The sequence below is a fragment of the Talpa europaea genome, assembly GCF_964194135.1.
Source record: "Talpa europaea genome assembly, chromosome: 6".
NCBI classification, from domain to species: domain Eukaryota; kingdom Metazoa; phylum Chordata; class Mammalia; order Eulipotyphla; family Talpidae; genus Talpa; species Talpa europaea.
The window spans coordinates 14,085,688-14,098,309 of NC_140072.1; the positions used below are offsets into that span (position 1 = coordinate 14,085,688).

General features: G+C 54.4%; 1 protein-coding gene across 1 annotated transcript in view; it reads right to left on the minus strand.

Annotated features, from left to right (window-relative positions):
• The window catches only part of CIB4 (calcium and integrin binding family member 4), a gene marked incomplete at both ends in the record, with an annotated part of 37,977 nt that overhangs the window by 22,516 nt on the left and 2,839 nt on the right, over positions 1-12,622 (minus strand). The window contains one exon of the mRNA XM_084236016.1: positions 10,657-10,753. Coding sequence (XP_084092142.1) covers positions 10,657-10,753 — 97 coding nt within the window. The remainder of the gene's footprint in view (positions 1-10,656; positions 10,754-12,622) is intronic.

The window sequence follows — 12,622 nt, forward strand, 5'->3', positions numbered from 1 at the left end:
AAATACCTCCCAAGAAGCGAAAAGTGTGGCAAGATGCTCAGAGCGCGGGATACGAGGACCGCAGTGCTGGTTTGATTCTGGTCCTCACGCTTACTTGCCGGGTGACTGTGGCAGGTCACTGAGACACCCAAAATTCCCCTTCTTTGAAAAGCAGACAATAAGTAGCTACTTCCCAGGGTCGATGAGAGGGTCCCGTGGGACTTGGGAGGTGGCAGGGAACAGTCAAGCTTTATGCCAGTGCAAACAAGCCCCTCTCCAGTTCTGCTGACAGAGGCGTTTAAACACCACTGAGCAAATTACAACCCAGCAAATAGTGGGAATCCTACACCCAGCCCCCCTCTAGGAGCACGACCCCTAGGTGGCAGCAGGTACAGAACTCTCCTTCCAGGATGCTCGGGGAGACAGCTGCCCTTGACCATCCCTGCAGGCCCCCGGACCCTCATCAACCCCAGCTTAGGGCCACAGGTCTTCTGTGCCTTGCCCCAGGGTCCAGATAGGACACTGAGGCCAACGAGAAGGAAGGAATTAGCCAAGGCAGAAGAAACACTTAAGCAAGGACCTGGAGCTCTTCTCGGCTGGCCAGGCTTTCCTAGCTACCCGCTTGGGAGGCATCACTTGGAAAATGAGGAAACTGAGGCCTGACAAGAGCAGGGCCGGGCCCGGCTTCCAGTGTCCGTGGCATGTCTGCTGTGGGAGGCCAGGGCCTGTCTCTGCTGCTGACTGCTTAGCCTAGAGCAGCGACTGCGTCCTACATCACCGAGCTTTTTCTGAAACTAACCACTTCTTAATTCTTTGGCTGAATGTCTAAATAAGGATTTTTGCCAATTCCGAGCCCTGCTAACTGATGAAGTTGTCAGAAAAAGATCTAATGATGCTTGAAAATGCAGGGAGTGAGCCAGCTGCCAGATTGCCCTCCCAGCTCTGACTCTGCATCAGGGAACCGGACCCCCCCCCCCAGGGGGTTGGGAGGTGCTGAGGTTGAGACTCTTGCCTTTCATCAACCATGTGACAGTGGAGAGTTACTTAACCCCTTTGATCCTCTGCTTCCCAGCTGCAAATGAGGCTCGTAGCCCTCTCCTCCCATGGTCACTTGGAGGGTTAAGTGAGAGCAGTGGCCGGCACAGAGCAGATCTCAGGGCAGCCTGGGAGGGTGGGATGGACGAGGTGTCCGGCTGGACCGCAGTGGCCCCGCCCACAGCCCTGTGTGAGCGGGAGCTGAGCTCACCATGTCCACTCAGGGAGGTGCTGGGTGTCTGATTCGCCCCAGTATCTCTCCTGGGAGAGGGGTGCTGGGAGCGCCAGTGTGCATCTGTCCAGGGGATGAAAGGCTGGGGTCATCTCCGCCCTGGGAGGAAGGCCCTCGAGGTGGGAGCCTGGGAGGCTGGCAGGCCCGTCCTCTCTCCTCTCCTCTCTCAGTAGAATGTTTGTTCACTCGGGAGTCTGGGCACTAAGGTTGGGGCCGGGTTTGGGGACTTGGGAATCAGACAATTCCCAGGCCTGCCACAGGAGCCTGAGAGGCTAGGCTTGCGGGGAGATGGGGCGTCTCTGCCAAGTGAAATGGAGTGAGGTACAGCTCCCCATGCCCCAGTATACAGACCTACGTGTGCGATCTGCTGCTCAAGCACAGGCTCTGCCGGGCGTCCCAGCCAGAGCTGGGAGAGCCAGTCCCCCTTGGTCACCAGCCGTGCAGGCCACCTCTCCTGCTCCCCTCCTGCCTCCCCTGCCACACGTGTGCATATACATGCAGACACATATACGTACGTGTATGCACATGTTGCCTGCTGGGTGACCTTGAGGTCATCTTACAAGTTTGGAGAATCGTTCTGCCCATCCAGTCTGCTACTTTTTCCAGCAAGCCCAGGAGAATATCTGAGTGTGAGGCAGTGGCCTAAATACAATGAGGATTATCCCGGGTCCAGCTGTCAGGGCCTGCGCTGCGGTGATTAAAGGACCTCCCCACCCTCCCAAATTTCCTGGGCTGCTGCCCTGCCCTGGTGATCCGCTCTGCCCTCTGGTGGAACGTGGCTCAGAGGCTAGGAGCCAGGAGGCAGATTTAGCAGCAGGCAGCCAGAGCCTTGCCTCAAAGCACCCTCAGAACATGGTGGAGCCCAGAACATGGTGCATGGAAGAAGCCTCGGCTCAGCCTCTGAAGTTTCTGAGACCTAGTGGTTCCTGCCTGTCTGCAGGCCTCTCGTCTATAAACGCCTCCCAACCTTTGTGAGGTGCAGTGAAGTGGTGGCCATGAAAAGGCTCGGACAGAGTTGATCCAAAAATGCCCCAAGAAGACCCCTAGAGCCAGGTACTGCCTCCCCTCCCAGCACTGTCTCCCCAGCGGTGCCATCTCCATGCCAAAGGGGCTCAGAAACCCAAAAGCTCCTGGGCCCCTTCCAGCCTGGCCTCTGCAAGCAGCAGGATGGTCATTCAGAACAGCAGAGTTTCCTCTGGGTGAAGCGCTTAACCCCCCTCACCCTCTGCTTCCCCAGCTGGAGGTGCGGGTAACTCAGCCGGCCGAGGCCGTGGAGGGCTGGGAGCAGGTGTGCTGTGGCCTGCCCAGCCCCGGCCCAGCCACAGACAATACTGGGGTTTCCTTCTGGGGCCTCAGGGACATATGCTACCCCAGACTTGCCACTCTGTGTCCTAAGAAGCGGGGAGCAGATGCTGACGGGCATGGCCACGGTGTCTCAGGCTGGGTCTCTCTACAAGGATGGGGTTCGCCGGGTAGCCTGGGTGTTTGGCGCTGGGGTCAAGAATATGAGCTTTCACTCATATGTGGAATACAAAAGTGAGGCGTGGGAACAGAGAAAGCCAAACCAAAACAAGCCGTTGGAATCTGGCTGCAGAACTGAGGCCACAGGAAGGGGTAGGGGGAGCAGAGGAGCGGCCTGGTGGGCTGTGGTGGAGGGGGCTGGTATTGGTGCGGGTGTGGTGTGGCGACCTCCATCTGAGGAGGCGTGGCCCTGACTCCTAGAACATGTGCAGAGCTGCTACCTCAATAAAAATAAATGTAAGGAGAACAAAATCCAAAACAAACCCCTGAGCTTTGCAAAGGCCTGGCATTTGTGATTCTCCTGTTTGTCCTTTGCCCAGAGTCTTCTGAGTAAAGGCTCCCAAGACCTGTGCCTTTACTGTGCACAAAGCACAGTAAAGGGCCATGTAGAGGGGGAGTGGACAAGAACCCCTATTTACCAGGTTGCTTCCACAAATATCCCCTTTTAAAAAAAAATTGTTTATTTCCTTACATCACTGGTCATCCGGGGACAGTATTGGGTTTCTCCCTCAGGTGTAGTCCCTGTGGTTGTCCCACCACCACACACCCGTGGTCCATCACCACAGTCCCTGGTGCTCCTTCCTTCTGTTCTGCCCCTTTCCCGCCCCCTCCCCTGCTGTGTGCCTCAGATCTGGGGTCAGCTTGCCAGTCTCTTATCTCTGGAACTTTTTCTCAGGCAGTGAAATCAATGGGACAAGGAGAGCCAGGTCCCAGCAGTACTTGGGAGGGAGGTGGTGTCGGGCAGCTGCTGTCTGGTGGGGGTTGTGAGACAGCCCTGGCGGACAGGGTGTTTTTGAAATGTCCCGCTGACATCGGCTAAGTTCTCCTGGGTCAGGGCACAGGTTGAACATTGCATCTTTTTCGCTTCCTCTGACACTGACCCTAAAGTTAGAGGGATTTTGGAAGCATGAACGACAAAGCCAGCAGCCCTGACACACACAGGGGAAGCCGAGGAACTCTGGTGGCAACTGTTCTACAGCCCAGAGTCCTCCAGACGATTCTAAACTGGAGCTACCTGGTCCCACTAGAAATGTAGGTCAACTGAAAAAGGCTTGATTCAAAGTGTAGAAAAGCAGTTGTAGTTTTAAGAAATATCTCATTGAGCCCCAGCCTCTCCCCAGCTCCTGCAGAAGGTTGGAGGGTTGTTGTCTGAGGAGACAGGCTTTTTGCGCTGGGGCTGTCAGTCACACGGAGAAGTAGAGTCAATCAATACATGTGCCTGAACCCTGAGAGCCCCTCCTGCCCTCATTCCTGCCTAGCTCTAGGGCACTGGCAGCCAGAGCTTGCTCCCTGCTTCTCTAGGGATTCCTCCAAGAATTGGCTCCTTGGCTCACTCTCCAGGGAAGCTCCCCGTCAATAAACCCCCCCCAGAGACTCCAGCTAAAACAGAGGGTTTTTAGCAACCAGCCCTGCCTATTGACTATGAGCAGGTGGTTACGAACCATCCAGGGAATGCACCACACGACAGAGACCCAAACAAGCAAGTTTGAAAAAAAGGATTTTTGAGAGGAGATCAGGGAACACACTGTGTCCAAGAAGAAGGAGAGGATGCTGTTTTTAAAAAGGGAATAAAGAGTAAACAAAAATGAACTCTTTGAAGTTAAACATTATGACGGCGGTAGTGAAAAACTGAATTAGAGTTGAAAATGAAGTTGAAGAAAACTCACAGAAGAGCAAAAAGTGAAGCCCAAACTAGAAAAGTGAAGCAACCAAGATGTGCAACATCAGCATCCTAGATTCCAGAAAGAGAACAAAGAAAACAGAAGGGAGATTATCCAAGAAAATAGTTTGATATATTCCCCAATTTCTCTACCAAAGGGGTCCTCTGTGTGCCTGGCATACAAGGAAAAGGACCCGCATCAACTCACATCGATGGAAATTTCAGAATGCTGGAATCAGAGAGAAGAGTCTGCAAATTTCCAGAAAGAAAGGAAAAAGAAAAAAAAACACACACACACAAGCAAAAACCCAGGGAATAGAGTAGCTTTGGACTTCTCCATTCCCACGGTGAAAGCTAACATACAATACTAGTGCTTTCCAAATTCAGAAGAAAAATGATATCCAACCTATCACTCAACTCCATCTAAACGCGCAAGTGTGAGCAGAGAATCTTAAAGACACTTTCAGATATCTAAGATATCAAAACATACATCCTTTATCAGGAAGCTACTAGAGGATCTGCTCCATCAAAACAAGGGTGTAAATGAAAAGAAAAAAACACAGGAGGGCCTCCCCTGGTGGCACAGCAGTTGAGTGCTGGGCTGCGAGGCTGCCTGCAGTCTCTGCAGCGCCAGTTCGTTCCCCCGCCACCGGCGAGGTTTCCACAAAAAAAAAAAAAAGAAAAGAACACAGGAAATGGAAGATCCAAGGACAGAGAGTCTGGATGGCAGTGGAAGGTTTCAGGGTGACAATGTGTGCCAGGGCCAGGCCCAGAGGCAGCCCAGCTGCTAGAAGGCTCCAAGAAAAATCCTGCCAAGAAAATGTCGTGTGTACAAACCACCTCACTACCGAGTGCGCTAGAGAAGACTTAGATGATTGGCAGAGGTTTGGTGTTGACTTAGTGATAAGCTCATAGAACACTAAGCAAAAACAATGATTACATCCAGGAAAGAAAACACCACCCCCAAAATGTACTGAAAGAGAAAAGTAACCACAGTTTATTTCATGGTTCAGTTCTGCAAGCATCTGCAGTCATCAGGATGTAAGCACCGAAGAGTGATCTATCCGAGGTGGTTATACAACGAGCTTCAGAGGACAGGAGGATGGCGAGGGGCTGGAGGTGATGGACGTGGGGAAGGGGAAAGAGCTGAATCAAAAAAGCTGAGACATCCAGAAGGGGGATCCGAGTGAGCTCTTCAGATGTATGGGAGGCAAATACCAAGCCTCAGGTAAGAGCTGAAGTGGCTGCCCCCAGAAAGGGGGCGCAGGGGTAGGAGGAGCCCTGCTAGGATAACCTGATTCTTGGCATGTATGAACCATTTTGATCTAAAAACTACCCCCCAAAATTAAAAATTTTTTAAAAGTACACTTCTACCCTTACCCCTTCTACTCTGTTCCACCCTGGTGATTTCCCAAGAGGCTGAATAACTGTCAGGACTTTTTGTTGTGAAAGCTTTGGGAGTGAGTCCTTTGTAAGCTATTCTAAGCAGAGGGACCCAGCCAATAAGTAGGCCTCAGAATGGCTCAGAAAAACTGGGGACAGACAGCGAGCAGGATGAACTTGGGAGCTCAGGCTTGCAAACTTCTCAGGACATCTACAGCATTGATGCTCAGGTAAACGTGGTAGAAGGTGGACCTCGCACTGACCATGCGCACTGACCGTCTGTCTGCGGGAGCCCCAAAGGGGGCGAGAGGGTCTGGGAAAGGCCCACTATGTAAGCCTCCACCAGGCTGGTCCTGAGCCCCTGAGGCCTTCCCTCAGGTCCTGCCGTCCACCATCCTGGACTGGAAACTAGAAACAGATCACACACGCCACTACTCAACCATGTTTACAGAAAGCAAGATCGTTATTTACAAGAACAGAAACACTAAGCTAGTTCACTTTTAAAAACACCGAATAGAGCAGTAAAAAGAAAACAAATTTCTGATCAGAAAAGGGGACCATAGACAGGCCCAGCAAGGCATTCTTGTCATCAGACTTTCCCTGGAACGCTCTGGGGGTCAGCCCCCCGCCCCCGATAGGCAGACCCTTCCCAACATCAACCAACCCACTTTTCACATGAGTGAACCCAAGTAAAGAAAACAGAACTTTCTTCCCAGACCACTCAAGCCCCTGAGCCAAGTTACAGCAGCACCCACTGCTCCCTGGGGCCCAGTTCGCAAAGTCTTTTCCAGAGATGTGTTCTGGGCAGTGTGACTCATGCAGCGACAGGCGCGGAGCTGCAGAGGACACAGGGACATTCGGGCTCCCGCCTCCCAGCCTGTCCGTGCTCTTCTTGGGACGCAAGCTCTGTGCTTCGCGCAGGCCTAGAAACACACCAGAAGGAGCGTCAGAGCTGCTTATAAATTCCCAAGAGCCAGGGCCTCCCTGGTGGCGCAGGGGTTAAGACGCAACTTATGAAGAAATCTGCAGCCTCCGCAGCACAAGTTCGATTCCCGGCCGGCCATGGAGAAACCCACATGGTGGGACAGATGTCTCTGTCTCGCCCGCTGCTCCCCTCAGCAGTGTACTTCAGTCCGTCTGCCTGTTCTATTCCTCACTCTGTCTCTGGTGAATCCTCTCACCCCCCCCATGCATCTCTGGCCTGTACCCCAATTCTTCTATAAAAAAAATAAATAATCTTTAAAAAAATAAATAAATAAATAAAAAATAAATTCCCAAGAGCCAGTCTGAGGATCAGGGACCACCAGTGACAAAGTTCCTGATAACCAGGAACAAGGGGAGAAAAATAGCGACAAAAAGGGACATGTGTGGAAAGAACTCTCTTCCTTCTGGGAGTAGAGCTGCCTTACGTTTTTGTTCTAAAATGAACCTTTGGAAAAAAGTAAAATGATGGTGATTGTGGATGACATTTTTTTTTTTTAAGTGCCCTTAATTGGCAAAATTGGAAAGTTGGCATCTCTAGTCCTTCCTCCAAAAGAAATTGGGTGGTGGTGGCTGGGGTGGGGGTGGGGGCAATTTTATTGGACTATGGAAAGTCCAAAGTCTGGGATATAAGTTGACACAGAACAAGATCAAGTCTGGGCCCAGAAGCGCAGCAAGTCGTCCCCTGAGGTGTGAGCGTGTGCTGCACGCGGGGCCAGACGTCTACTCCCCTCCCTCGATGCCTTTCAATGACCGGAAGCTCAAGAAAGCTGCGTTCCAGGACAGGGACAGGGCGTCTGCCTGGAGCACCTGAAGGTAGCTCTGTTCTTCCCTGCACAGAAAAACAGGCTCCACCCCCAACATCTCCCCCCAATTTCTTTGGCTGGATTTAGTTGCTGCCTCCCCTTCCCTCTCTCCACCCCAATCACTTCTCTGTGAAGTGACCCACCTGGGATCTCTTCTCAGCAAGTCAGCGCCACCCCAGAGATGCTGTCCTGCTGTGTTCCCTAGTGGGCAACCTTCACACCCTCAATTTCATGAGCGGGGTCCTGCTGCTCAGAACCAGTTAGAAACGTAAAAAGAAACCACATTTTTTAAAGAGAGCCACAAACAAAAAGTCAATGTGATCCCAGCAAACATGTTTCTGCATAGGAAAAAAAGGATCTAGAAAGAAATAAGGCAGAATGGTCCTGACCACCGGAGGATTTTTATCATCTTTATTGTATTGCTGCTTTTCTGTGTTTTCCAGTTTTTCTACAATGGCAGCTGCTGGCTTGCTAGGTGAAAACCGTGACCATCAGATATGCAGTAAGACAAGACAGTTAATCTCACCCCAGACCCCTTTTCAATTTCCAGCCTCACCTCAGAGAACAAGCATTTGTGGGTCTGGGGCTCCAGCCCTCCAGATCCCAGCCCCGCCCTGTGGTCATGGCCTGCTCTAGCCCCCAGAATGGTTCTTCACCCTCTCTCTAGAGCAGCCTGACCCCCTGCTGATCGCCCGCTGCAGACCCCAGGCCTCTCCGGTAGGTCTGCCCCCAGCCCCCACCCCACACGACTCCCTCCCCCAGATGAAGAGAGGAGTGGGCGGTCAGGAGGACGATGCCTCACCCCTGCGCCGTCTGTTGCACAGCACAGCGGTACAGACTGTTTCATAGAGAGGAAACGACGCTGAGAGGGGCGATGTGTCATCATGGAGTGTGAGGGAGCTGGGCCCAGACCCGGTTTTCCTGATCCTAGTCCAGTGCCAGCCCACCCACCCTCACACCCTCCCAGGTAGGGCATGCCAAGTGCTGGGGCCACCTGCCACGCTCCAGGGTAGTGCCCTCTCCTGGTGGCCTCAGGGACCCTGAAGTTCCAGGCAGCAGCATCCAGCCAAGCCCAGAGAAGCCCATGAGAAGTGGAAGGCAGGACCTGGGGGGTCAGGGTCCTCCTGCCACCACCTGGACCCCGGGGAGATGAAGTTGATCCCTTCCAGGGCCTCAGTCTTTGGTGGGTAAAACCCCAGCGAGGAGCATTTGCAGTGACTAGGCTGCATGCCCTGAGTCTCCTCCCAGGCTGGACATGCAGATATTCTAAGTCTGACCAGTGGCACAGACCCCCATTCGGTGTGGGCCTCCACACCTGACACACCGTGTCGCCTCTGGGCTGCCTCCAGCCCAGGGTCTCTGAGACCATAGGCTGGCCTGGAGAGAAGTCCCCCCACTGGCAGAGGCATGCTTCAGCACATGTATGTATGCACGTGTGCATGAGGTGGGGGCATGTGTGTGTGCTGGGCGGGCAGGTAGCAGAGATCCACGCCCCACATTATACTTGGGCACATTCTCCAGTTATTTCACCTTTCTGAGGAATTTACTCCTTCCCATCCTGTTAGGAAATGATGTCCTGAGATAATCCCACACAGTCCCACTGCCCCTCCTCCCTCCACACCCCTTCTCAGCCCTCTGTTATCTCTGCCCTGCCTCTATCTTAGACCCCTGAACCTTCCCACCTCCCGCAGGACACCCCACCCTGGTCCTGGCCCCCCTCCAAGAGGTGCCCACAGTTCTCTGAGCCCATCTTGTTCCAGACAGGGGTGAGGATGGCTTTCACTGCACAACGACAAATTCAAACCATTATTTCACTGAGATCCTGATAAACCAGGAAGCCTGACACGGCTGTGATTTGCTACCTGACATCGCCTTTCTATGCGCAGCCCACATTTTAATTAAAAATCTCAGGAGTGATTTGGGAGCTCTTTTATTGTGCGCCTCTGGGCACTTCCAAGCTTGTTGGGGGAAGGGCAAGGCCTGTTGACAATAAGGACACAAGCTCAGAGAATGTCCCAAAAGCATGGGGTGCAGGTGTTCCCCCCAAGCACAGCCCCCTTAGGGTGCAAGAAGGCCTCAGGAGCGAGTGCAAACTCCTTGTCATCCCCACAACCTCGCTCATTGCACAGGTCAGGAAATGGAGGCCCAGGGTGATTTGCACAAGGGTAGCCTCACAGCAAGGGCAGGGCGTGTGTGTCCTGGGTATGTGGTTATAGGATTCAGCAAACAAGTGGGGAAATTCAGAAGGGGAATATGAGCATTCAACTCAGTCCTCTTATCTAACAGGCTAAGTCAGGGAGGATTGAAGGGGGAGAGAAAAGAGCTTCCTCTTCTGGGTGTCCTTTCTTGTCCTCACATGTGGCGACAGGTTAGCAGGACTGTCCCCGCGCTCCAAGTCTTACTCCCGGTTTCTCAGGGCAGAACCTGAGAAAATTCTCCACCCCTCTAGAAAAGCCCTATCCCGCAGAGATACCCTGAGCAGAAGAAAAGACTGAGGAGGGGCCAGGCAGATGGCCTGGCCTGGCAGCTAGGCTTCCCCAAGGCCTGAATGGTTTATAGGGAGCCCCTACCTTCCTACTAGCCTAGTTTGGGGTGCAAAAGACAGCAAAGGGAACTGGCCCATGTAGGGTTGCTGGGAGATGGATCTATTAAATGGGTAGCAAGGAGACTTGGGGGGCGGGCGCTGCATGCTGAGCTCAAAGGGGGTTGCAGGCAAATGGGGATGAAGGCAGAGCTGGTGAGAAGCTCCAGCTGAGGCCACTACCTTCAACTGCGAGAACTGAGCAAGTACCATCACCTCTGTGCAGCTCAGCACCTCACCTGAAAAGTGGTGACACTATCACACCTGTCCTGCCTCTGGCGTGTGAGGAGTGTCTGGAAGCCAGCGCCCTTGCACCTGGAGGCTTAGGAGCCCCTTGGTCAGCACCAGGCGCCCCTCCCCATCTTCAGCAGCTCAGCAGACTCCAGCGACTGGGCACCTCCCCCCCAACCCCCTCCACACACACACACACACACACACACACACACACACACACACACACACGGCGTCTGGGACTCACCCTCAGGGCCGGCAGGGAGCTGACCTGGTCCATGGTCAGTGTGGCCTCCTTGTAGTATTTCCCAGGGGGACAGAGCTTCAGGAAGGTGTCGTGGATGCTGAGGAGAGAGGTGAGGCGGAGTGGGCAGGAAGCCCTCTCCCGCTGGCCCTCTGCGGAGGAAGGGGTCTCACACGGTCTGGGGCATTTTGTCTGCGTGACAGGCGGAGAGCAGGAAGGCCGTGTGACCGCTGAGAGGGAAAGGGCCGTCTCCAGCCTGCCTCGGATCAGCGCGCACGAGCCCTCACCTCTGTCCCTCCGGCCCCATCCTGGACCCAGCTCCCGAATCACTCTCAGCCTCTGGGGTCTGAGGGACCAGTGACAGCCGGAGAGGAGACGTGGTGACGTGAGACCCGGGAGGCCAGGACTCCAGATCCTGCAGGGCTGGGTGACCTCACTTCACTCCTGAGCCTCCGTTTCACCATCTCAGAAACGGGCACCAGTGACAGCTCCCATGGAGCTGGGTTGTGGCGGGAGCTCAATGGGAACGAGACTTGAGGGCGCGCGCGTGTGTGGTGGGAGGAGAGAGGTAAAAAACGGCATCTAGAGCCAAAGTTCAAAGCCCAACCCTGCCCCTTGGGAGAGCTGACACCCTGTGCAGGTCTGACTCCCCCCGAGCCTCAGTCTCCTCTTCCCTACAAGGGGACTAATAACCCCCCCCCACACACACACACACACAGAAGATATGAGGCATAAATAAGAGGAGGGGAACCAAACGCCAGCACCTGCCTGGCACATGAGTGCTTGTAGCTCACAGGCCCTCAGGCGAGCCTGTCTGCCCCCTGCCTGGGTTCCTGTCCCGCGCCAGGTGTCTGCACCCTCTGTCCACACCTGAACCATGATGGCAGGAGCTGTCCCACCTGGCCTGGGCCTGCTCCTCTCTCCCCGATGGCCCTTATGCCCCGCAACGAGCTCTCTCTCCTTTCCTCTGTCCCCTCTCCCCTTCCTCCGTCCAACCAGACAAATTGTCGGATCAAACGAGACTCAGGAGGGAGAGACCAAAGGCCCCTCGTTGTCGCTGCCAGGTTAGTTGCCTCAGATGAATCTCTGGTGGGGTTCAGGGACATGAGACTAAGTACAGAATTTGGAGGGTGATTTTACAAGTAGAGATGTGCAGGTGAGGAGGGGACCCTTCCAGGACCCGGCTCCAGGAGAACCCAGAGCCCCCACCTGCTCCCCATCTGGCCACTCATCTTTTCATGGCTGAATGGAAAGATGCCCCTCAGGGCCCAGCCCGGGGAGAATGGACAGGAAGTCGGCATGTGTGCTCACCAGACTAACTCCCCAGCCTCCCAGACCCCCGCGCTGAGCCTCTCCACTCATGTCTCCTGGCCGCATCCCGGCACCCGCCGCCTCTGGCTTCCAGATAACTGGCCCAAGTGAGGCACAGCGGAGGCTGCAGGCGGTGAGAGAGGTCAGGGTTCCCCCTCTTCCCTCCCCCTCCCCATCTCAGCAGGTGCTGGGGTGTCCTTCCCATCGTATCCCTCCTGTTGCAGACAGCGTGGCCGTCTTCCACAGCACCACCTCTTTCTCCACAGCGTGCCTCGGATCTTAGAGATGGTACTGGCTAGTGCCTGGACGCTTGCCTTGCCTCTGCTGAATGCTGCCTACTTCCTGCCTGGACGCTGCCACATCAGTGGGCCAGACCCCTGTCCTGCTGGCTGTGAGACCCAAGGCGAGTTGTCTGGCTGCTCTAAGTAGACAGATCTGGGTTTAAGATCTGACTTGGTCCAAGGGAAGTAACCCCCATCCGGGGCGCCACGCTGCCTTGTGAGAAGGGCCTGACAAATGGGACCTGTAGTGGCGGAAGTTTGAGGGGTCCCGACCAGAGCTACTGTGACAAGCTTGGGAAGGAGTTGAAGAGCGGGGTGTAGAACAGGAGTAACATTCTCCACAAGAGTATTGGCTGGGGCACGGGGGAATTGACACT